This window comes from Danio rerio, chromosome 21, assembly GCF_049306965.1.
Source record: "Danio rerio strain Tuebingen ecotype United States chromosome 21, GRCz12tu, whole genome shotgun sequence".
In the NCBI taxonomy this organism is placed as follows: Eukaryota; Metazoa; Chordata; class Actinopteri; order Cypriniformes; family Danionidae; genus Danio; species Danio rerio.
This window is the reverse complement of record NC_133196.1, coordinates 41,220,001-41,246,173: the sequence shown is the minus strand read 5'-3', so window position 1 is coordinate 41,246,173 and position 26,173 is coordinate 41,220,001. Positions and strand designations below refer to the sequence as shown.

The 26,173-nt window shown below is 36.1% G+C and overlaps 1 protein-coding gene across 13 annotated transcripts in view; it reads left to right on the top strand.

The window, feature by feature from the left end:
• Positions 1–26,173, top strand: part of prrg3 (proline rich and Gla domain 3) — a 46,307-nt gene that overhangs the window by 19,251 nt on the left and 883 nt on the right. For 2 of the 13 annotated variants that reach the window (XR_011007945.2, XR_012396434.1), the window contains exons 5-9: positions 9,188–9,403; positions 10,947–11,053; positions 11,328–11,422; positions 17,727–17,906; positions 24,076–24,141. Coding sequence is in view for 8 of the 13 variants with exons in the window: in NM_001386279.1 (NP_001373208.1) it covers positions 9,196–9,403; positions 10,947–11,053; positions 11,328–11,422; positions 17,727–17,906; positions 24,076–24,141 (656 nt within the window). In the remaining 5 variants the exon portion in view is untranslated. Of the gene's footprint in view, positions 1–1,714; positions 6,484–8,552; positions 8,616–9,150; positions 9,404–10,946; positions 11,054–11,327; positions 11,423–17,726; positions 17,907–24,075; positions 24,142–26,173 lie in introns of those variants that run through there. The other 11 variants (NM_001386279.1, XM_068215745.2, NM_001386280.1 and 8 more) reach the window with 11 other exon arrangements.

The window sequence follows — 26,173 nt, the reverse complement described above, 5'->3', positions numbered from 1 at the left end:
TAAATGTAGACAACTTGGCTAAAACAAGGCTAAACTTGAATAAGAAAAAAAAAAGAATAGCCCAAAACTAGACTAGTCGTCAAATAGACAGATTAGACAGACTTTATGGGCTCTATTTTGACGGTCCATGCGCAGAGCGCAAAACGCAGGGCGCAAACACTTTCAGGGCGTGTCAGAACGCATTTTTGCTAATTTAAGGACAGGAAAATCCGTTTTGCGCCATGGCGCATGGTCTAAAAGGGTTGAGTTTATTTTTCTTAATGAGTTATAGGTGTGTTTTGAGAATAAAACAATTAGAGTCTCATCTCCCATTCCCTTTAAGATCCAGCTGCTTCGCGCCATAAGCGCATTCGCTATTTACAGGATGTCTAAGTGGAAAAAATGAGCATTTCACTAGCAAACAGTTAACAGTTTTTTAACAGAAAACCTTTACGCACAGACATCAATTGGCCTATAAATGATTAATTTTGTTTGTTAAGCACAAGTATTTGTTTCAAAACTATTTATAAATTCAGTTCTAATTTCCAGCAAATGAATAAATGAACAATAATAAAGAAGTGTGTTCAAAAACCTGAGTTATTTCCTAAAACACATGCTGTGCCCCATATCGTCTAAAATCTGCAGGTGGGCAAATCTAAGCTTGTTTTAAATAAAACAAACATAAATATGGATATTATAAATAATACTGCTAATAGTAATAACATTATACAAAAGCAAATTGTTATGAATGAACTAAAAAAGCCTCCCGAGATGAAGAAGACATAAAAGCAGTGATTTTTCATATTTACGTAGGCTAGAAAATAATATGTTTTGTAATATTTTAATCCTTTATATTTATATCCTACATATATTCTTATTATATCCTATATATATCCTTAATATTTTATTTTTTTCATATGTAAAGATATTTGCGTATTGCTCTACATCTTGTGTGTATTAAGCAGTGTGTAAGCGAGGCACAACTCTGCGCTGGACTTTAGTTTTAGTTTTTTGGACTTTGGTTTGTTTTGGTCTAATGAAAAATCTATTATAGTTTCTCAAAATAGCAACGCGCCAGCAGTGCGCCTCAGAACGCCTTCCTTTTTAGACCAGAACGCCTATGGACGCACATATGAGCGCAAATGCATTTGCTATTTAAACAGCATAGCGCAACGCCTCAAAACGACTCTTGCACCAAGCTGAAACTAGCAAAAGACTATTGCGCCACACCTTGCGCCACATTGCGCTGGGTGTATGATAGGGCCTTAAATGTGCAGTCATTCAGTTCTGTTTACTTAATGACTAGTCTAGTTTTGACCCATTCTTTGATGTCTATTACTGACATCCCAAATTGAACCTTGTTTTAGCCAAGACGACTATGTTTAGACGTCTATTAGACATTTATTAGACATCTTTTAAAAACAAAAAATGCTTGCTGGGTGTTCACACAATCACTCGTTACAAAAGACACATATACACAAAACCTCCCTCTTGAAAAAAAACCCTGTGTTTGGGGCCCAATCATTGGATAACACAACATTCCAGGCCCTTAGTTTTTGTTTTCTTCGTTCTCAGACTGTTTACGATGTGTTTTATTACTGTTTTTTTTTATAACTGTGTGGATCAGTGCAAAGCATTCTGTGGCTTTTGACATCACCCAGGTGCTATACAGTACTATAATGCTGCTTGTCCTCAACGTGTTCCCCTTCTCATCACTATGTGTCTGTGTGTACAGCTTGTGCTCGAACTAGTCAACCAAACTGCCCGTCTACTACATGTGGCTGAATCATGTTTTCCAGCTCAGGTTTAAGCCAATGAACTGCTGCCGTTGCGGTAAATATGTAAATAACTTCTCACACTGCCAACTTCACTTGAGTGACTGGGAAATTTGGCTTAAGGTGTGGTCACAATTACTATTGTTCTGCAAAGTTTTCATATGAATACAGGAGATTACGGGAAAATTCACACGAGGGCAAATGATTACCCAATAGACCATTTTGAGGGATGTAAACAAAAACAATGGCATCATCCTATTTCCTGTTTTACATTTTTGATTTCTATAGCTTCCGAGAATCCAAAATGAACCACATATTGATGAATAATGCTATAACGGCTGTTTTAACCTTAAGTTATATTTGAATTGCCTCTTGTTACAGTTATGAAATAGTTTGATAACAAGCAGAAAATGTTCATGTGCCGATGACATGATCACATTGAAATGGTCTATAGAGATTTCAAGTTGGTCACTCACATTTATGGAACGCAGTCAGGGTCAAAAGTGTAATTGTTCCCAACATCCACAGTTTAATTGTCTTAAAGGAACACTCCACCATTTTTGGAAATAGGCTCATTTTATAACTTTCCTAGAGTTGAATTGTTGAATTTGACCGTTGTTGAATCCCTTCAGCCTATCTCTGGTTCTGGTGAGAGCATTTTTAGCATAGCTTAGCATAGATTATTGAATCAGATTAGACCATTAGCATCTCGCTCAAAAAAATTCAAATAGGAGTTTTGATACTTTTCCTATTTAAAGCTTGACTCTTCTGTAGTTACATCATGTACTAAGACCAATGGAAATAGAAAGTTGCTATTTTCTAGCCTGAAAGCGTTTGACACTTAGTGATTGAACTAAGTATCTGCTTGTTAAGTGGTGACGTGTTTGTAACGTATGTATACTGTTTCCGGGTCCAAGCCGCCATTCATTTGAGTGGAGAAATCATTCGTTTATGATCACGTTTTATTCCTATCACACATTAAAGTTAATTTTATGTAAATCATAGTGTACACAACAATCTCTGGGCTTGCTGCATAACAAATACCAAAAAATTTACAATTTATAAAAAAATGAATCACTTTCTGGCCATCGGATATTAGGCATGGACATATATATTGCGATCGTGATTTTCGAAAGCCTTAAATCGCTTTGTAAACGTTTATTATTACCATTTCATGAGTCTCCCCATTCAGTTCAATAGAGCGCTTGGTCCCGGAAGCCGCTTTGCGTGACGTCACACTTAACAAGCGGATAGCGGTGCTCATGCAAAATATTGCAGAGTTTTTTTTTCTTTCATCCGGCCCCTCCTCCGATGACTTGATACACACACAGGTTGCCAGATAGAGCACACAGAAAGGAACAAGTGTGCTTGACGATCCTTACACTGTTAGCTGCTCAGCTAATGTTTCTAATATTTGTATTACTTAAAAACCACCTCATGTGGATCTTTATAACTCAAGATTTGCGTCTCATTTCAGACGCTGCAACTGTCCTCCAGAGTTTGCATTTATTGCAGAATAAATTTAGGCAGCCTTCAAGACTCAAATGAAATACACCTTCTTTACTTTAAGGCAACACAAATGTAATCTTTTCTTTTCGGCTTAGTCCCTTCATCAACAGAGATCGCCACAGTGGAACGAACACCAACTTATCCAGCATGTTTTATGCAGCGGATGCCCTTCCAGCTGCAACCCATCACTGGGAAACATAGAAATGCTAACTGACATAGCCAAGGCTCAAACTAGTGACCTTCTTGCTGTGAGGCGACAGTGCTACCCACTGCGCCACCACACCGCCCCTCAGAATTATAATATAATATGTAAATATTCATTCATTTATTTTATTTTCGGCTTAGTCCCTTTATTATTCCGGGGTCACCACAGCTGAATGAACCGCCAACTTATCCTGCATATGTTTTACTCAGCAGATGCCCTTCTAGCTACAACTCATCTCTGGGAAACATCCACACACACTCATCCACACTCATACACTATTGACAATTTAGCCTACCCAATTCACCTGTACCACATGTCTTTGGACTGTGGGGGAAACTGGAGCACCCGGAGGAAACCCACACAAATGCAGAGAGAACATGCAAACTCCACACAGAAACGCCATCTGACCCAGCCGAGGCTTGAACCAGCGACGTTCCTGCTGTGAGGCGACAGCACTACCTTCTGCGCCACTGCGTCGCCCAATATGGAAATATAATATATGGAAATAATTAAGTAAACTTTTTGACACAGAACGCACATTTTCAAAGGAGAATAACCAAGTTTAACATTGTTTTTCAGAAAATCGAGAATGTTCACTTTCAGTTTCTTTTTTTTTATAATCTTTTTTATTGTTTTTAGCATAAGAAATAATCAATAACATAAACAGAACAAAAAACAACATAAAAAATAAAGGGGGGTCACAAAGGCCATTTCAAAATACACAAATAGTCGGACACAACATAATACGACATCATCCAGAAAGCATAAGGAAATAGTTAGAATTAAATATGAAACAAAAATAATTTACAGAGAAATGTGTAGGCTCCACAATTCGACTTACTCCAGACCAATCTCACTTATAAACAGTCACTTTCATTTTCTTAAATATCCTAAATATTATGGTATATATTTATATGCCTTAGAAGAGTCAAAAACTCACATACAGCACCTTTAAAGAATTTTGGCCCTGATGGCCTTCCATACAATTTTGCCATGCTGACCAACAGAAAGCTGCTCGCTTTGAAAGTCACTTCTGGTGTAAGCTTGAAAAAAAAAAAACAAAGAACCTTGCTTTGACTGTGAAGTGTGACCGCACCTTTAGACTTGTGATGGGACAATATCGCTGCATCAATCCAGGTGACATTTCAAAAGAGTCACTGAGTTGTTAAGTGAAGCACTAAAACGAATAGAGCCTTAATATAATTGTCCTGAAACACTGTTTATTACAGCTTATTGTAAAAAAAAGGGTTAGACATTTAACATGACCAAACAGTATACTGGACATATTCAAAGACTATATAAAAAAGTAATGAAGGAAACAATGGGGGGGGGGGGGGATGGGGGGGGGGGGGAATGGGTTTGTCCTTGCTTCTCATTGAAAATAATTGCAAACTGCTTACTTGGCTATGGGGCTTGCTTATGTCTCGTGGGCCTTTAGCTCCAGCCACAACAATCAATCCCACAATGCCCTGACAGGCTGTCTTTTTGCGCTGATGGAGCTGCCGGCTCAGTAGACAGCGTTGATAAAGGCTAGCACAGACTGCAGATCAGTTTTTGTTGAAGCACAGATAAGGGAAAAGATTTAGCCAACTCGCTTGTAGTTAATGGCAAGCTTTAGCTGGACTGTTTGTAGCTTCGGTGGGTTGTAAGTTATGACTGAACGCTATAATGACGCATGAAGCAACAAGTTTTTAAAATAACACTTTGTCGGCTGTAGCAAGACTTGAAGATAATGTCAAGCGTGGTTTATCTTTGTGTTTATTTCAGAGCAAGACTGAACCGTACGTGTGAAGAGTGTATTTGTGTTCATATCTATGCCTGTTTGCAGCACTCATTTGGTCTAGCATTCGTGCTAGTAAGAATGTGCCACAGGAGCCACAGGCTTTGTTTACATGCTTAATATATGCTTTATCCCAAACTCGAAGATGATAACGCACCATTATTGATCTTTGTTTTTATGTTATTATGTTTATTTGTAATTGACTGTGGCTCCGATTATCATGAATCTGTTAAAAAAGGTTGCGTTTAAATCGAAACACTATAAACATAAGCACTACTTGTATTGTAATTCATAATTATATGACAATTTGTGTGTCTTGTATCTTCATTTATGCGCCATTTTTGTACCAAATGGATAAAACTCGAATATAGAGTACATATAATCAGATCTGTCACGCACAAAGGTCACTTGCGTAAATCGTGAACTGATGCTCGAGTCTATTTTTTTCATTATAATTACGCTTTTAAAGTATTTGTTCATGTTTAAGCTTGAATATATTTTGAACACGGCTCTGTGAGCTCACTTTTATTCCTGAGTGCTTTGTGTTTCGACACACAGGCTTGTTTATGATATGTCACCCAAAGAAAATAACAATTTCTCGCTTTTAGTGCTTTTTATTAGGCTTTAGTTGTGTTTAATAGACCATAGACTTCAAGAACAACTTGAAGCCTTTGGAGTCTTCCATAACAAATTAAATTAGAATTTTCTTTAATGATTTCTCTCTGTTAACGGAGCTTCCAATGAGATTGACATGTTTGGAAAAAACTTGCGTTTTTCCTGTCAAATATGCATCATAAAATTCAGTTTAAACATTAGATCTGCTTAGAAAGTATGTCATTTTAGTATCACTCTGACACTATTATAGTTTGTCTTTGCTGGTTTATGATATTTTAAGAATAAGAGAAATGTTTTTTATATGTATCCTTTCAGTAAAAGGTTCTTTCATTTCAAGTGAGAAGATGTTTTTAATGGAATTAGCTGTTAGAGATTTACTACATGTTTATATATTGCTCAGAAGAACTAGATTTATTGATGCGAGTAATGGCCAAAACATCTCTATTTGTTAAATATAATTTAAGCATTTTACATGTAGCCTATGTTCATTCTAAGAGCTGTTTTTTTATTCCCTGAGATCACACTGTTGATTGAATGTTCCAAGTGCCAATTTCCTTTTTGTGTAAGCACTGGTGTTTTTGGAGAATTCTAATAAAGGATCAGAAAATTCAGCAAATAAATGTGTCTTTTTTTTTTCTTTAAAGGGTTAGCCCACCCCAAAATTAAACATCTGACATTATATACTTACCCTTTACTTGTTCCAAACCCGTTTGACTTTCTTTCTTCTGTTAAACACAAAATAAGTTATTTTGAGGAAAGCACTTGGTTTATCCTATATGGAAGTCAAAGCATATATAGGGCCGTAGACAGGGGGGTCCGGGTGGATCGAAAGACCCACCCCCGCACTGACAAAAGTCCAGTATTTGTACCATGAGCTTATTTGTTTTATATTAACTGTTATGCCATCACTAATATCAAAATAACCCATCGTAAAAATGGCTTTAAGACCAAGCGAAATCTGATGCCAGTCAATTTTTACTGTATTGTTGTTATAGAGGAAATATTTTATAAGTAACCCTTATTCTAAATCTTGGATCTCATTCTTGAAAGAAAAAAATACCAATATAAACTTGTGAAGCCCCAAAAGCAGCCCATATTAAAACTCAATAGGCTATTGTTATCCATGAATTTTCCTTTTTTTTTTACAAGAAAAGCTAGAAAAATCGTGAAGCTCTACATTATTATTAATATTATCATTATGTTTTTTTGGGTGGGTGACACGATGGCGCTGTGGGTAGCATGATCGCCTCACAGCAAAAAGGTCGCTGGTTCGAGCCTCGGCTGGGTCAGTTGGCATCTCTGTGTTTTGTTTGTAATGCATGCTCTCCCTGTGTTCACGTGGGTTTTCTCTGGTTTCCACCATAGTCCAAAGACGTGCTATAGGTGAATTGGGTACCCTAAATTGGTTGTGGTGTGTGTGTGGATGTTTGCCTAGTGATGGGTTGCAGCTGGAAGGGGATCCGCTGCGTAAACCATATGCTGGATAAGTCGGCGATTCATTCCGCTGTGGCAACCCCTGATTAATAAAGAGACTAAGCCGAAAAGAAAACGAATGAATAGATGTTTTTTTTTTATTATTCAAATGGCCAATTTCTGAGTCTAAGGAAAGTTGAATATGCTGACCAGTTTGTTATTTGCCTAATAAATTACAATTTAAACTGCTATTTCCCCCACTAGTAATATAAAAATCATAAAGTAGCCTAAAAAAAGTAGCCTCTTCATATTTCTTTATTTTAATCTTTAGAAAATGTTTTTGGTGACCTAAAATGTGTGACTTTCTGACAAGCTGATTCAGCAAAACATTTTTGCTTAAAAACTCAGTAAAATGCAGAATTTTAACCTCATAATTAAATTGAGTCGAATAACTGCAAAGTCCACTTTTTGAGATAAAAAGTACCCATAAAAATATTACTGTTATACCCATCATTTGAATCCTATAAAATGTTTGCATTATTTCAATTAAAATGTCTGGTCTCCCTTCTGATTTACTATATTGTAAACTAGCCAGCGATTTACCTGAATCTGAACAGATGACTGATTTCCTCTACCCACTGTATTTCTAATAACAATGCAATCATTTCTCTTGTATACACCGACACTTCATCATTATTCCTTTTCCGTACAGAAACTTGGAATTTAGGAACTTTAAAAGGCCATGCTATTTAAACTATGAGGCATCTGTATATATTTTAACATAACTGTAATATTCATTAATATATTTCTGCACATAAAACAAACTACATTCTTCATCCTTGTCTCTTTTTTTCTAATAGTGTAAAACCTACTGTTGCGTCTGGTAGTAAGCATGGTTTAATTACTTTTAAAGGTACATTAGGACTAAAATTTAATTGACTCACTTTCATTTGTTTTGCTTTTTTTCACACTGTCCTTTTATTTTCCTGCTCTCTTTTTCTCAACACGGCTTTAGTGTTTCTAGTGTTGGATGTTCTTGATTATGACCTTTCAAATGTTGCCAATAATAACTCACTAATGACTGAACTCTTCTAATTTCTAAAGACATTTCCCCATTTCAGTTTGTAATACTACAATTGGTGTCGTTTTAATAGCTCCTGTACATAATGTTATTATCTCATGTTGTTTTTTGTCTAATTTTCTGAGAGATGTCTCTGCTGCTGAAATCATTATTCTACGCACAGCACGTTAATAAAATCGTTTGACAGAGTTTGCACCGCCTACTTTTGCGTGCAGCTACATGACGTCACGTACGTCAGTCGACGTGAGCCGCGTGAAGGTGGGTTGAACACAGCTCTATGGAAGAAGTTTAAAGAACTCTCTTACTAAACCAAAACGACATTTAAACGCTATTTATATTGTTTGGGAATGTGTCGCTGGTACATTTAAACTGGTCTTGCTTTAAACCTGAAACCAAACTGTTAAGAATAAGCCGTGAACACATTTACAGGCGTGAGTTGACAGATTTAGCCCCACGAGTGGTTATCAACAGGTGTCAGTTCAATGTTCCCGTCCGGTTGTTTGCTTTATGTGAATATATTAGTTGAGTGTATGTTAAAACTGCTTCGCCTATGTTGTAACTTAGTCTGTCTAGGATATTGTAGGTCATGAGTGAACGGATTTTGATGGTTGACCTGTAGATCTGAACACAAGGGTCATAGACTGCTGCTAACGTTAACTTATAACAACCAAACAGGTTCTGTCTTGAATACTGGCTAACTTACCTTATGTTTTCTTTACACACTTTATTAGTCGTCTGTTTTAGTCCGTGTGTTTGTTTTTGCTCACGTACGCAGCTTAACTTTTATTGTTAGGCCGTGCTGTCGGTTTAATTCCCTTTACTGGCACCAGGGGTTGTTATGGCATCTCCGGGGTATTTTGGTGACGGTCCGCCGATGCGCGAGAGTGACCCGTACTTCACTGAGGTCATCAACAAGAAGATGCGCGTGCCCGAGCGCCTGAGGGTCGGTCCAACTGCTCAGACAGCAGAACATGTTCATCCCAGACCTGCTGAAGATCTGCCTGCTGCCTACAGCATGCACATCCCCGACAGACTGGCACTGACAGGTAACCGGTGTTTATGTGAAAATGCCTTAACTTAACCTGCGTTAATGAAGTTGTATACACACATTTCGAATATTTAAAGTTGTTTGAGCTGCGTCCCTAAAATAAAATAGAAATAATGTGAAATATTATTACATTTTAGATGTTTTCTATGCTAGTTTGTGTTCATTTATTAATTATATATGGCAGTTTTTAGTGCTTAGTTTCTTTATTGATAAATTACACATTGGATTTTGCAACAAGTTTATGTAATGGTATAGAACTCAAATCAAAAGATAGAGGTAAAGTTGGTTTCATATTCGCAAATTCAGACTTTCCCCTTATTAATAAAATTCCATAAAAGTATTATTTGCAAAATCTAAATAGCTAAATCATTTAATTAGCAGCCAATGACTATCAAAGTACAACATTGTTCACAGTCAAATAAACAGTGTTAATGTTTTTTTTTCAAGTCACACTTGCATGCTAATTCCAATCGAATATTCAAAGTTACATGGTAAACAATACAGTGAGTTCTAAATTAACGAATGTGCAAATATAAAACCAACTTTACCTCTATAATCAAAAACCTTGCATGCTTGAGCACAATTCACAATCATCATAGGCATGACAACAACCAGTCTACAATAGAGAACATTATTTGAAATCTGTGTAGATCAGTGACAAAAACAAAGTGATGAGGTGAAAAAAAGCACATGGCTTGTTACAACAAATAAAAAAAAAAAAAAATTATGAATGTCATTTAGATGTAGCCAATACATCTAAACTTTAATATCTGAAGAGTATCTTTTTTTTTCATTTTAAAAAATGTGCAATAACTCTGCATACAAGTGTGAGGGAGGATTATTCAGTTTGAAAACCCTGAAGAGTATAGTACAAGTACAAATCTTTTCTAGATCTTGAGATTATATCGATGTAGATTTAAAACTTGCTATTTGTAGTTTACATGTAAATGTGGAATACATTTTAAAATAAAATGAACAAAAAGCCAGCTCTATTTCATTAATTATGTTTTTATATAATAACATTAAACAAGCTGCATTTTAAATAAAATAATTATTTTATAAATGTTGAACTAAGTTTCTTTTCTCTCTTTTTCCTTTGCTCCGCTTACATACTGCGATTTTGGTAGCATGTTTCAGCGAAGCTCTTTTTATTTACTAAAATATCAGCATATGTTTTCCTGCCTGTGTGCACAGCAAATAATCAGATTATTTTACATTTGTTGTGTACATATGTCATCTATACAATTATACAGTTTCATAATATTTTTTTTTAATCCTAGCCATCTTCGAAATACCTCATTGATTATTACCATAATTAATAAACATTATTAATAACTGAATATCACATCAGCAAGATTTCTAATGGATCAAATTACATAGAAGACTCGAATACTGCTGAAATTCTGCATTCCTGTCATATCAATCAATTGCCTTTTGAAACATTTCAAAATTATTTAAACTGTTTCAATGTTCAGTCATGTGTATTTTACAAAAAAATAATTAATTAATTATTTTCTTTATTCATTCATTCATAAAAACAGACGCTCCTGATCTGAGTCCACGTCCTCTGTTCTCCAAACACACTTCATCAATGTGGGATGTGCACCAAGGGTCCTGGGATAGGGAAGCATTCAGAGAGCCTGTGCAGGTAAATTGAAGAAGCCTCACATAGCCAGATGTTTCAATAACTGGTAAAATGTCTATAAATCGTAGCTGCTCACTTACTACACAAAAGAGCAACCTGACAGACACACAAATTGGACAAATCCCAAATTTATATTAATCAGAGAATGGTAAAGTAAAATTGAATCCTGTTTCAGGATTATAACCGGTAACTCTTATATATTATATAATATAACTGTTAAATTAAATATAGAACTGCCATAACATGATTAACTCCAGCTGATGGTTTTTCTTGGTAGAGTCCACTGCGAAGGTCTTATAGTGACCAGGGCTTTGGGCGAACTCCCCCAGGAACCCCCACACACTCCAGACAGACAGCCTACTCTCAGACTCCGTAAGTCCACTTTACTTTTTACATGTCTTAACGTTAATAATCAAACTAAAATTGTTCTTATCAATCAGTATCACAGTAAATGTCAAATTTCTATATATAATTTTGTTTAATAAAACTTTTTTTTGAACTCCACTTCCTTTTTTTTTTTAACTCCACAAGTATTAAACAGTTGAGTTTTACCATTTTTGAATTCATTCAGCCAATCTCCGCGTCTGACGGGAACACATTTAACTTAGCATGAAAATCTGAATCGAATTGGACCATAACCACTGGAATAAGTCATATTTCTAGCCATATTGGCCTAGAAAATAGCAACTTTTCATTTTCCATCTGTCTTAGTGCTCTATGTAACTACAAAAGAGTCAAGCTTTTAATTGGACAATTAAAAAAACTCTTTAATCATTTTTAGGCAAGATGCTAATGGTCTAATCTGATTCAATAGCCGCGTTTCCACTATCGCACCTAAAGCGAGCGAGCCAAGGTTAGTCGCGTTTCCACTGTCACTTTCGGGGCCTAATCGGGCCAAAGCGTTTTAAAGCCACATATAGCCTAACTTTCATTTTACAAAGACCTATCTGAAAAAAAAAGATTTTAGATATTTTCTAAAAACAATTAACACCGGAGAAGGTTTGAAATATATTTATATATATATATATAAATATATATATTTATATAGTATTCGGATACGATATTAATCAAATCGCGCAAAAAGAGCATTATTTGGGTAAGTGAATGCAGAATCTTGCCTACCTTTTTTTTCTGTCACTCAGTCCTGCGCAGCGCAGCTTTAAACGCATTGGGGGAAAGCCCAAACACAAAATGTGTTCTATATCCTCAAACAAGTGTTTATGTTTTTATATGACGTGGTTAAATTTATAAATGAAACTTTAAATGAAGAGCTTTATTGAATAGCTGCCGAGCGCAACAAATATGGCTATATTTTATTAGGCTACTCGCTCTTGTGCCGGAAACACTTAACACGACGTCTATCAAAACGAGAATGTTATAAAATACATGCCATATCGAGTTATAAAGGAGACTTTCTGTGGCTTTATATTATGGACGGGTGCGCTCACTCGGGTTGTGTGACGTTTGATTCGGGGACGTTCTGTTGGCGGTGTTTGCGTGACGCGCTGTGAGCTACTAGCCCGACAGTGAAAACGCGACATGATTTCGGCCTCATTTCTCAACCTCCCGGGCTGTTGGCCCGGCCTGGCCCGATTAAAGCCCTGGCTCGCACTGGCCTGATAGTGGAAATGCGGCTAATGACCTACACTATGCTAAGCTAAATGTGCTCTCACCAGACCTGAATGAATTAACCAAAATCATAAAACTCAACTGTTTAACTCTGGGGGAGTTGTAAAATCTTTCTTTTTTTCAAAAAGAAGTGAAGTGTTCCTTAACTTCCTTTTAATGCAACGTTGTTATTTTTTTTAAATTACTGCTTAATGTCAAAACACATCAACCAAATTAAGCTATAGCTTAACAGCAACAACCTGTAATTATATTTCTTTAGTTCTTCAATAAATTTAATAGATATCTACATTAATAACATAATAATAAAAAAAATCATACCTATGTCTCCCAATCCTGCCACAATACCATGGTTTAGTTACTGGTATTACAGTAAATTTATGGTTTTCTAGCTGGATAGTTTCACAAAGATTTGTTTGTCAAGGTCGTAGTGCTATTTTATCTGACTTTAAACTGAGTCACAGAGACAAGCGGTTCTCTTTGAAGCGAATCACTGCTAGTTATCTTGCTGATTACTTTTTTTTTTTGATCTGTCTGCATGTAAAACAAAACTAAACTGGAGCTATGGTTCTGCTTACATACATGTTAACAGATAAACAGCCCATGTAATGCATTAAGCTGGGTCGAAAAAATGTTAGACATTCTGCATTAATCAATATTTTCTAAATGCATAGATTTTTTTCTATTAATTTGGTTCTGACTCTGAGCTTAGTTTTTAACAGCAAATCTCTTTTACTTCTGCTTTGGATGATAAACATTTTATTGCTTTATCACCCAGCCCCAACGTATAAGTGTAAGGTGTGTGTATATACACTATATAAATACACATACACACTTGGACAAATAAACAGATGCACACCTGAACAAATTAGACAAATATACTCAGGCACACCTGGAAGAATTGTATTTGTACTTATTTAAAAATAGAGTTTTTATTTTTTTATATATATTTCTCTCACTCAATCTTTTGTCAACACAGGGACCTATTGTTTTTACTGTCTTAAATAGATTATGTTATTGTGTATCCCCTTTAGTGAAACAACAGCCTGGTTCAGTGTAGGTACTATGTGGACTGGACTAAATAGTGTACAAACAATTTGTCCTTGTCTAAACTGATCATGCGTTTCACATGTATTTAGAAAAACTAACTTGCCTGCGTACAGTATGTGGGGGATTCTAGAATTCAGGATACATTTTGGCATTTCATAATTCACAGTTCGCCAGCACAATTCCTAGAGGGGAGCAGCTCTGCACAGTTTTGCTTCAACCTTAATCAAGCTAAGCTGATACAAGTAATCAGCTACACCTTGTTCAAGACTACTAGAGATTAAGTGCGTCCCAAATCGCATACTTATGCACTATTCTACACCATTTTGTAGTATAAATAGTGTAAGTGCATTCACACTATAAAGTCTAAAAATACTAAGTGCACTTTAATTACCCGGTTGTTGCACTCCCTCAACCGGTAAAATGAAGTGTGTATTAACGGACACTTCACGCACTCAACGACCGCAGTTTTGCTTACGTTGCAGAAGGGGCGGAGCTTTCGGGCACACATATTGGATAACTTTATTTTTTTTGGATTGTGAAAGCTAAATTCTCTTACGAGAGTGATTATACTGCCTCCCGATGGTGAATGTGGTTATACTCATGGCAGGTATTATTTAGTAGTTTGGTCATGTATTCCACTAATATGACAACTGTCAAACCTCATCAAGGAAACAGTTTGAATTTTCGCTTAGTAAAATAACCATTAGTGTTCCTTTTGGAACAACACTACATACATATACTATGCTGTACGGGGTGTAAGTGCATAAGTACATAGTCCATAAGTACATAGTGTTTGATGTGCCATTTGGGGATGGAGCTTATTACTGTCTCATTTCAGACTTCAAAGGTGAGTCCTTCGAAGTCCACATAGGCTGAACCAAACATTCTGAAATGAGACTATCTAGCCTACAGAGGACGGATCTCGACACCAGGCAACCGTAACAGCTGCTGTTAATAAGCACTAATAAAATTTATAATGACTTTTTTCGACGTGATTTTAAAACTGATTTTAAGCGATCTGAAGGCAAAACAAAGTACTGTATACAGTTGAAGTCAGAATTATTAGCCCCCCTTTGAATTTTAATAATGTTTAACAGAGCAAGGAAAATTTCACAGTATGTCTGATAATATTTTTTATTTCTGGAGAAAGTCCTATTTGTTTTATTTTAGCTAGAATGAAAGCAGTTTTAAATTTTAAAAAACAAATTTAAGGTCAAAATTATTAGCCCCTTTAATCTATATATTTTTAGATAGTCTAAAGAACAAACAATCATTATACAATAACTTGCCTAATTACCCTAACCTACCTAATTAACCTAGTTAAGCCTTTAAATGTCACTTTAAGCTGTATAGAAATGTCTTGAACAATATCTAATAAAATATTATTTACTGTCATCAAGGCAAAGATAAAATAAATCAGTTACTAGAAATGAGTTATTAAAACTGTTATGTTTAGAAATGTTTTAAGAATATCTTCTCTTCGTTAAACAAAAATTGGGGAAAAAATAAACTGGGGGGCTAATGAATCTGACTTCAACTGTTCACATGAAAATGTAAACGGTCTATAAAATCACTCTTTATAATGACATGTTATTGCTCTTTTTGTTTTTTAACATATGTTTAGATATCCAAGTAAACTAAACTTAATTCATACATTTAAACCAGAGTTTTCTTTTTAAAACGTCCTGCTGTCATCAGCGCACAATGAATCTTGGGATGTTCGAGGCCGTGAAGAATCCACCAGTTGTGTCCTTCATTACCTGGGAAGTGAGGGACGCATTTTGAGGCTGCGTTTGAAGAAGCCTTCGAATTTTTTTTTTTTTTTTAAATAAGACAGCCTTCGTCGTGCCACGATGGCGCAGTGCACTTTTACACACAATTCACAATTCACACTGCGTACTAAGCAGGTGTGAATTGGAGTTGGTTGGAACTAAACTCTGCAGAGCTGTAGCCCTCCTGGAATTGAGTTTGAGAGCACTCAAGCTTAAAAATACAGGTTTTGTGTAATAACACATTATATGAAGTTACAGTGGGGCACAAAAAGTATTTAGGCAGCCACCAATTATGCAAAATCTCCCACTTAAAAGATGAAAGAGGCCTGTGATTTTCATCAAAGGTATACCTCAACCATGAGAGGCAAAATGAGAAAGAAAAAAAAACTGAAAATCACATTGTAGGAGTTTTAATGAATGAATTGGTAAATTCCTCAGTAAAATAAGTATTTGGTCACCTACAAACAAGCAAGATTTCTGTCTCTCACAGACCTGTAACTTTTTCTTTAAGAGGCTTCCCTGTCCTCCAGTGTTACCTGTTTTAATGGCATCTGTTTGAACTCGTTATCAGTAAATAAGACACTTGTCCATAACCGGACAAGACAACTGATAATCTTCCTCGATCTGGGGCTCCGGATCAAAAAAACTAAACTTTTTGGTAAAAACTTGTGATTGTAGGAGAAAGAATGCTAAGTTACATCAAAAGAACACCATACAGTAACTACTGTGAAGCATGGGGGTGGAAACTTCATGCTTTGGGGCTGTTTTTCTGCTAAAGAACCAGGATGACTGATCTATGTAAAGGAAAGAATTAACGGGGCCATTTATCGTGAGATTTTGAGTGAAAACCTCCTTCCATCAGCAAGGGCATTTAAGATGAAACATGACTGGGTCTTTCAGCATGACAATGATCCCAAACACACCACCTGGGCAATGAAAGAGTGGCTTCGTAAGAAGCATTTCAAGGTCCTGGAGTGGCCTAGTCAGTTTCCAGATCTCAACCCCTTAGAACATTTTTGGAGTGAGTTGAAAGTCAGTGTTGCCCAAAACATCACTGCTCTAAAGGAGATCTGCATAGAGAAATGGGGCAAAATACCAGCAACAGTGTGTGAAAAACTTGTGAAGACTTGCAGTAAATGTCTGACCTCTGTTATTGCCAACAAAGGGTATCAAACAAAGTATTGAGAAAATTTTTTGTTTTTGACCAAATACTGATTTTCCACCATAATTTGCAAAGAAGATATCCTACAGGATAATATCCTACATCCTGTAAATCCTGTTATTTTCTGGATTTTTTCCCCCTCATTTTGTCTCTCATAGTTTAGGTATACCCATAATGAAAACTACAGGCCTCTCTTGTCTTTTTAAGTGGGAGAACTTGCACAATTGGTGGCTCAATAAATACTTTTTTGCCACACTGTATATCTAAAACATAATCTTTGTATTTGTATAATCTTGCATTCAGCTTCAATTATCCTGAAATAATTAAGTCTATTTTGCATATGGTCAATTATCATACATGTAAACACTGAAGTGTACTTTAGACTTGTGCAGGGATCATATCATTATAACAGATATGATTATAATTTAAGACTCTGTAGGTTCAGGTCAACTGGTGGGCAATTCTTGTGCAAAAATTAACCCCTTTTTCACAGTTAGAGATTGTGCATGTGTGTGTGTGTGTGTGTGCGTGCGTGCGTGCGTGCATGCATGCATGTGTTTATTTCTTATTTGGCAACATGACATTATAAGATTTTGCAGAAAAAATTATATTTGACACATAGTGTAATGTTGCATGACATTGATTTGTAAACATCAATGTTTAAGCGAGAGTATTGTAAATCTTTGTCTGTATTTTAAGTCCTGCAACAGGTCAGAGTTTTACTATATTATGGTCCTGCAATCTAGTAAAAAAAATATTTTAAAAACATAAAAATCCAGCCTTTTAAAATCTAAAACAAGGATCACATCCTGTATGATATGTAGTTTTAAACTACTTCCATTGTGTCAGCTACACTAAAGCTGAATTTCCCCTGATCAGCGCCTATCTCCTTCTTCATATACATGCCTCACTTCCACCGAACATCCACTAGAGAGCAGAATAGATTACTACATGTGTTCAGTTTGCATTAACGCTCAATTTCATTTCTTATCTCTTATTTTGAACACTTACCCATTCAAATGAAGCTCCTTTTGTGTCCGTGCCTTTCCTGCTCTGTCCACAATAGCCGCAGTGTTGGACGTCCACCTGTCACGCTCTCAGCCCCGTCCCAGACAAAGCCCCCGGGACCTCCCTCCATCCCACCCAACCTGCTGTCCCCACAGAGCATCCTCCAGGCCGCCAGAGAGCTGGGCCAGCAGGCGTCGCAGAGACTCCTGCAGTCCGTCACCCAAAAATACTCCTCCAGGTGACACGGGTCTTCATCCTGCACGTCCTGCGCTCTTGCTAACCCGGGACCAGCTTCATTTGCTTTGAGCTTTACTGTCCCATTGTTTGGTTTTGGTTCAGAGCTTTGGTTGAATTCACTGGTAATTCACTAACTAAGCATGTGGAGCGCTTTAAAACCAAGCATTTACGTTTTCCACATTGTCAGTGGCTTTACTTTCGGAAGATTTTTTTCAATGAAAATGTTTTATAAAACATAAAAGGGTTAGTTCACTTAGAAGTGTCAATTCAGTCAATAATTACTCACCCTTATGTCATTCCAAAACATCCTAGAGACCTTCATTCATCTTTGAAACACAAATAAAGATATTTTAGATGAAATCTGAGGGCTGCTTCATCTTCTATAGACAGCAAGACTCATTCAAAGTGCAGTAAAATACCAAAAAACATCCTCGAAACAGATCATCGAAATAATATCAAGCCACGACAATATTTTGTGCGCACACAAAACAAAGATAACAGCTTTATTCAACAGTTCCTTCTCCTCAGTGTCAGTATAGGGCGCATTGATTCTTAATGAGTATGTTTACATGGATGCCAATTATACGATTTTAATAGAATTAAGACAATACTTTGATTAAGAGTCTACCATGTAAAAGCGATTTTTGGTTCATTTTAATCTGATTAAGGTCATAATCAAACAAAACAGAAATCAAATTAAGACGTGTGGAGTATTCCTATTTTAGTCACATTATTGAAGTGCAATACAGACATGTAAACACCGCAAATCAAACTATTACCGTTGTGAAGGATTTTTGCTGCATTTTGTGATAGGATATTTCATACACAGGGCTGTTTGACATTATTCTCTGCGCCTACTGACTCAGCGAAGAAACCTGCATTTCTTTTTTCCCCATTCGGCGTTCGTTATCAAATTCCATTAAAACAACACTCTTCCAGCAGTTCATATTCGCATCCAATATCTCGTTTGTCACGGGGAGCATGCATAAAATGTTCCTGAATGAAAGTGAAAGTGTCAAACTACAGTTAAAGTTGACAAATTAAGAATAAAACACCTGAAATTACATGAAACTCCAGAGGAAATGTGGATAGCGTGGTGAAGCAATGACTTTAATCTTATTATGTGCTATAACATGTAAAACGGGATCATGAAAAGAACATTCAAAAAGCAACTCATGTAATCACCTTAATCATAGTATTGTGTTATTCAGATTAAGGCGTATAATTCGATTACTGATGTCCATGTACTGTAAACGTAGTCACTGATAATGATTAACATTGATATTATATGAGAATGTATTTTTATTGGTTCGGATTTCTGGGATTTTTGTTATTCCAGTTGGCGAATATATGAACGAGTTAGTAATGATGTTTTATATGTGATTCTTTGAACAAATTTACTCTCTGAATTAGAGATGCAATGACTATAGATTTTTGTTGTATGTTTATAGTTACGGTTATCACAATTATGCATTTATTAATTTTAAAACACTACTTGTTTGGGGAAATCCCATAAAAACTTATGTTTTAAAATGTTATTCATTGCTGCTCTGTAAATAAATAATAGAGAACAAAATAATAATAAAAAAAATTATAGTCCATTTCTTTTTGGACTTAAAAATAAGTAAAATGTTGCCATTTAAGCAAATAATTTAACACTGAAAATAAATGACAGAACAATAAATAAATAAATAGGAATCCTGTCTTCAAACACTTGAATCTTCAAAAGTCTTATCACCCCATAATTTCCATGAATATAAAGAAAATGACTATGCTAGAAAATAAGAAATTCAACATTATCTTCTGTTGGATTTCAGGGGCTCGTTTCAAAAAGGAGGTAAAGTGAAAACTCAGAGTATTTTAACCCTGAAATGAGAGAAACTTTGGGTTTTCCGTTTCAGAATGGCAGGTTTGTCAAACTCGAGAAAGCAGGGTAAGTCAAGTCTGCTTCTGAAAGAGAGGTAACTTTAACTCAGAGTCAGTTACCGTGGTAACTTACTTTGTGAACCTAACCTGGTCTGGTGCAGGTTTTATTCTCTAAACCCTGAGTTTCTGTCGGTCTCCTCCCTTTTTTAAAAACGAAGCGGTATTTCTCACCTTAGCCTTACATTTCCAGCCACCTATTGTAATGCTTATTTTAGATATGCGCATAAAAAACAATTGATGGAAATGTCATGATCCACATAACTTTTGAAAATTAATTTGAGCTGCTGTTTTTCCACGCTAACTGTCTCTTTTTCACTATACCACTGTACACTCACTGATACAGTGGTGTTGCTTTTAAAATATATGCTCATATTTGCTAAAACTTTGCATGAGCAGATTAAGTTCAGCTGGAGACAGAAATGCTGATCTCTTATTTCAGATGTTGCCATGCTCGTAATATCTGCACTCCATTGATAATGGCATTTAATAGTCTCGGTGTGCACGCTTAACTCTAAGTTAGTCTAGTCCAAGTTGATTGACCCAACTCAGATCAGCTGTTCTGAAACCAAAAACTTTTCAGAGAGTTTTTAATCTCTCTGTAAATCAACTCAGAGTTCAAGTTTAAACTTCAAGTTGGTTGAACCTCCTTACTGAAACAGGCCCCAGGCCAGGACTACATGGAAACAAACTGGCAGACGAAGCAGCAAAACAGGCCATCTCCTTGAAAGTGACAATGTTTAATTCCTCCTGAGGACTTGAAACCTACAATTAATTTGTATATAAATGAAACATGGCAAAGAAAATGGGACAACTGCATAAATAATAAATTACATGAAATGACCCCAAAAATTAATGAAAGACACTTAGCAAATTATAATTTTGAAACCAGGCATGATCAAACTGTCTATACTATTGTCCAATTGGACATTCCTGGTTGACTCGTTTGTATTTGCTGAATAACGAAGCACCACCTAAATGTAATTACTGCCAGGCTGTCTCTTAACATCAAACATACTTTGTTGGAATGTGGAAGTTTGAAAACCAATATAAGGAGAGCACTTTGATGGAGATTTTTAAAAGGTACCACCAGGAAGAATCTTAAATTATTTATCAAGAATTGAACTAAAAAATTATATGTAACTTTGAATATATTTTTATGTGAATTTTATTTATTTATATCCTATATATTTATCTTAGTAACTTTTTATTGTAATACGAATTAGTTTTTGTCATGTAATATTTTATGTATATCTTTCAGGCATGAATTAGCCATAAGTTGTTAATGTGGCAATAAATAAATAAGAATAAATAAAAAATAGTATTTGTCTAATGTAAACCTGAGCTACAAATTAGCTAAGTATTTACCTTCTAAAGAGAACAAACATAGTCAAAGGCTGCTAAACCTCTGTCTGAAAGACACTTTTGATCAACTACATTATGAACTTGTTTGGTAATTTTCATTTTGTATTCTTTTTTTCTTGTCACATGACTCATGACACCAGGCCCGGATTGGCTTATCGGGAGCACCGGGAGAATTCCCAGTGGGCCGGTCCGTATTTTGGCCATGAGGGCCGGTGTCCCTAGCTGCTTGCACTCTCAGCAGTCACACTTTTTTCATCTATTTCTTTATTTGACCATACCTTCACTCTTTTTATTCATTATTTTACCGCAGCGCCGCTCTTCTTATTTTTTTTTTTTCGCAGCCCCGTGAGCAAAATGCAGCCTGCAGGTTAACTAACGTTAATGATGATGAAACGTTAACTATCATCATTCGACCCCAAACAGCGAATTCGAATTAATATAAATGAATAATACATCTGCTCAATGAAAATCAGATGATTCACTACATTAATAAATCTGACATAACTAGATCAGAAATCTAAAAAGGGGAGAAAAAGATTAAGCCATCAATATAAAGTAATACTGTGTCTTGCAGGTCACAGTCCAATACTTTTTTTTTATGCTCCCTGCACTAGTGCTATAGTGGACCAGTGGTAAACACGTTGCGTTACTACGCCGTCTGACCCGTGTTCGAATCTCAACCGGGAAAATTAATAATATATATATATATATATTTTTTTTTTTTTTTCATTTTTATTGTTAAGACATATAATACTGTTAGGGCTTTTGAACATTTGAATTTCTAAAGCAGCTGTTGTCTTGAAAAAGACGTGATAGTGTCACTAGAAACTGAATTGGAAATTACCTTATTTTAATATAGACAGTCATGAACTGAGGTGGGCCGGTCTGGCTTGAAACTCCAGGGCTGAAAATGAGTCCCACTCCGGCCCTGCCTCGCACCATTCGTTCAAATAGGTGTGCCTGGTAAGCGTGAATGCATCGCACGCCGCGTGCACGTTGCTCCCAATATACACGCAAGAAAAGAAATAATGAACTTAATGAGCAAAAGACGTGACATGAAACGGCCCTTAGTTAATAGCTTCAGCCATACATACTAAATCCATTGTGCGTGGGCATTAGCATCGGTGTACAAGCTCGGAACTTTAAACTAGTGCACAGAAGGCAGAACTTTAAGTTGCGGCACTTTCATTCCATGCAGAAATGCCGTGTTGAGAAGCCTTACAATTAATTAACTGTGACGAATTAAAGCGCTGTGAAATTGGTTAATCGTTGCATCTCTACTCTGAATATGGAAATGATGTTTTTGTAGGCGGAGGAGACATCCCTTATGTTCAACCCAAGCTCATTCTGATAACGTAGTCCCGCAGACGTTTTGGAGACAGCGGAATACGTCCCGGGAGGTACGTACGGCTGCATTTATTTTTTTCAAGCGAACGCTACGGGGCGGTGTGACGCTGTTCGCTTTTGCGCTTGCCGGCCGGCCGGACAACAGCTTACCTCCATGTAGAGGGCTTCCCCGCTGCAACCCGTTTGTCCACTCAGCTCACTGTGTACATCGGCAGGCTCGGGAAAACAGAATCCCAAAAATTAAGAGAACGAGTTTCGTAACCGGGTGAGAACGCGGCGAAATCCGAAAACGTGGTAGAAAAAAAATCAGGGCATTTCTTTTTTTGGACGGCTTTTGTAAACTGTTGCTCGGGTTTAGGGAAGCGAGCAGGCGGGGGGGGTCAATCGGTAAAATTGGTTGGGTTCAGGGAAGGAGGAAGGCGGGTCAGCCGAATGGCCGGTCGTGCAGTCAATTATCCAGTCAGTCGGACAGCGGCCTCTGGTGGGTTTACGCGAGAGGCGTTTGAGATGCGAAAAAGCGCACAACAGCGGCCTCTCGCAGATTCGCAAAAGCAAATACTGCAGCCGTACGTACCCGCCGGGACTACGTTTCCACAATGAGCCTGGGTTGCTTATGTTACTAGCTATATAGGAAACAAAATGAGATTGGATTGTTTTTTAATTATTGTGCAGCTATTCAATTAATGATGTAATGTGATTGACTGTGGAATAAAAGGCCAGAGTAAGAAAACGATTTCAGAACGGGAAAGGCATTAAGCTGAAACGTTCGTGTTTGGGTCTGCGAAGAATGTGAAATAAAGACATATAAGGTAAATATTTAAGTTCGGATCACTGATTCTCTCATGAACGAGCATGTATACGGACACTGAGAAATAATGTTGTTATATTTGTTTTATGTGTGCACAAATTTGTTCTTTTAGCTTGATCATATTCAGATTCGACCACTGACGTCATATAATGTGTTTTGAGGATGTTTTTTGGAACATTGCTGTCTATGGAGAGTCAGAGAGCTCTCGTATTTCATCTAAAACATCATAGTTTGCAATTATTAACAATTTTCATTTTTGGGTTTACTAACCCTTTAAGTGTAACCAACTAAAATGTGAAGAACATAAAACAAATTAGCATTCAATGAAAATGTATACGCATGATTTCATTTAAAAACAAGCTGAAAGGATTTGGAAAACGCATCTGATTGCTATTCTGTTATTGATATTTTGAGCATTTGTTATAATGCTCGCTTATATATTTTTCAATGGCTCTAGAGCTAACCTGGGATACTCAGCTTCATTTGTTTTGAGCTTTAAAGCCCTCCTGTTTGCTTCTTGCCAGGCTTTCAGAGCTGATGCAGCTTTCATGTCAGCAGATTCACATCAGAGCTTTGAGCTTTGGTTGAATTCAGCGCTACCGCTTTTAACCAAGCATGTGAAGTGCTTGTGCTTTTAGTTCCTGTTTCCTGCTCCTTTTGAACGGACTTGTTCACATAACTGATGTTCAATGTGGACTGCTCGGTCTGTCTCTGTCTTGTTTTTAAGGTTTGGTTATCCAGAAAACCGTCCCTCACAGGCTGTAGAGGTTCAACCTGATCAGAGCAGGACAAGGTGAAAGTGAATCATAGGGTTTACTTTAAGTCTGAATTAATGTTCCAGATCTACAAGAATTTGTGACATTTGTTTTTTAAACTGTATGTTCAATATTCTGCATGCATTTTGTTTAATATGAAGGTCAAATCTTGGAGCATACTCTCATTTATTTAAAAATACTTCCATAATTTACTTATAATAATATACTCCCATTATTTTCTACTCCGGTTAGAAATAAGAAATGAGGCTTAACCTTTTATTAAACACAATATTTTAAATCCCATTCAAGTTCACTCTAAAAAGATATATTAAAGGGGTTTTCTGTTTTTCTTTTTTCAAGTACCATCTTTTGGAACTCCATGTACAGCATCCCAGAATCCATTTAGTTTTTTTTATAGTAAAAAAAAAAAAGCATAATAGAGCCTCTATGTCTTTCATCTGTTGCCCAAAGTAGATGCACTTTGGTATATCGTACTGAGGCCAACTGGGGTTAAACATATTCTTTGTATAAACGTGTAAATAATTTCTCCAGGTACTTTTACTAGAAAATTTAGATATTTTTATATACTGTATATTTTTTTGCCATACAGTTTTTTTATGAATCCAAACCCAAGTTTGATCCTTTAAAAAATAAAATCTAAAATGTTTTCCAGCTTAAATGGCTCCAACAAAATATGAGCCTTTGAAAGAAGATCATTTTATCAGAAATCTAAAGTTACATGTCTAATACTTGTAAAAATGTCTATTGTCAATATTTCTATAGAGTCCGAGAGCTGTCGGTTTTCATCTAAAATATCTTGATTTGTAAGCCAAACCCTTTTTGCAAAACTAGCCCTTTAACTTTTATAAGGCAAGGCAAGTTTATTTATATAGCACATTTCATACACCGTGGCAATTCAAAGTGCTTTACATAAATAAGAAAAAAGAGACAAGTGTAAGAAAATGAAAAGAAATAATAAAAAAATATATAAAAATAAGAATAAAAAATAAATAAAACCGATAAAAATGTGTTACAATTTTATAAGATAATGAAAAAGAAGGAAAAAAAAACAATAGTGCGATCTGTCGGATGCAGCACAGTGCTCATTCAGTAAAGGCACAGCTAAACAGATGTGTTTTCAGTCTTGATTTGAACATGCCTAATGTTGGAGCACATCTGATCATTTCTGGAAGCTGATTCCAGCAGCGAGGAGCATAGTGGCTGAAAGCTGATTCACCCTGCTTTGACTGAACCCTTGGAACTTCTAGTTTATATGATCCTAAAGATCTGAGTGATCTGTTGGGTTTGTATTCAATCAGCATATCTGTAATGTATTGAGCCAGTAATAATACTTTAAACTCTAAAATGTAACTGGGAGCCAGTGTAGAGACCTGAGGACAGGTGTGATGTGCTCTGATTTCCTGGTTCTCGTCACAATCCTGGCCGCAGCGTTCTGGATGAGCTGTAACTGTCTGACTGTCTTTTTGGGAAGGCCAATGAGGAGGCCGTTACAGTAATCCACCCTGCTGCTGATAAAAGCATGAACAAGTTTCTCTAAGTCTTCACTGGAAACAAAGCATCTGATTCTAAGACTAAATTAACCAGCTAGATTGTGAAAAACATTAGAATCTTTAATTTTAAGTTGGCAAAAATCATAATCGAATGGATTTAAAAAGTAATAAGAGTTGTAAGACTTGAATTAAATCAACCAGCTACAATGTGTAATAAAACATTACAACAAAACATTAATATTATTTGAAGTGTGAAAAACATGGATTGCTAGAATGACAAAAGTAATAGTAATAGTTATTTTAAATGAAATTTTATTATTTAAAAAAATATTTATAAAATATTAAACTAGTTTTATTAATCATCTTATTTTGCAGTAGTATTAGTACTAGTAGCACAGAAGAAATAAGACTTTCTCCAGAAGAAAAGATATAATCGGAAATACTGGAAAAAATGGTCTTGCTCTGTTAAGCATCAATTGAGGTTTTACTGTTGTCACAACAGATTGTGTTGAAGATGGCTATTCAATTAGGTGAGTAGGTTGTTGGTCTAAAGGAGTAA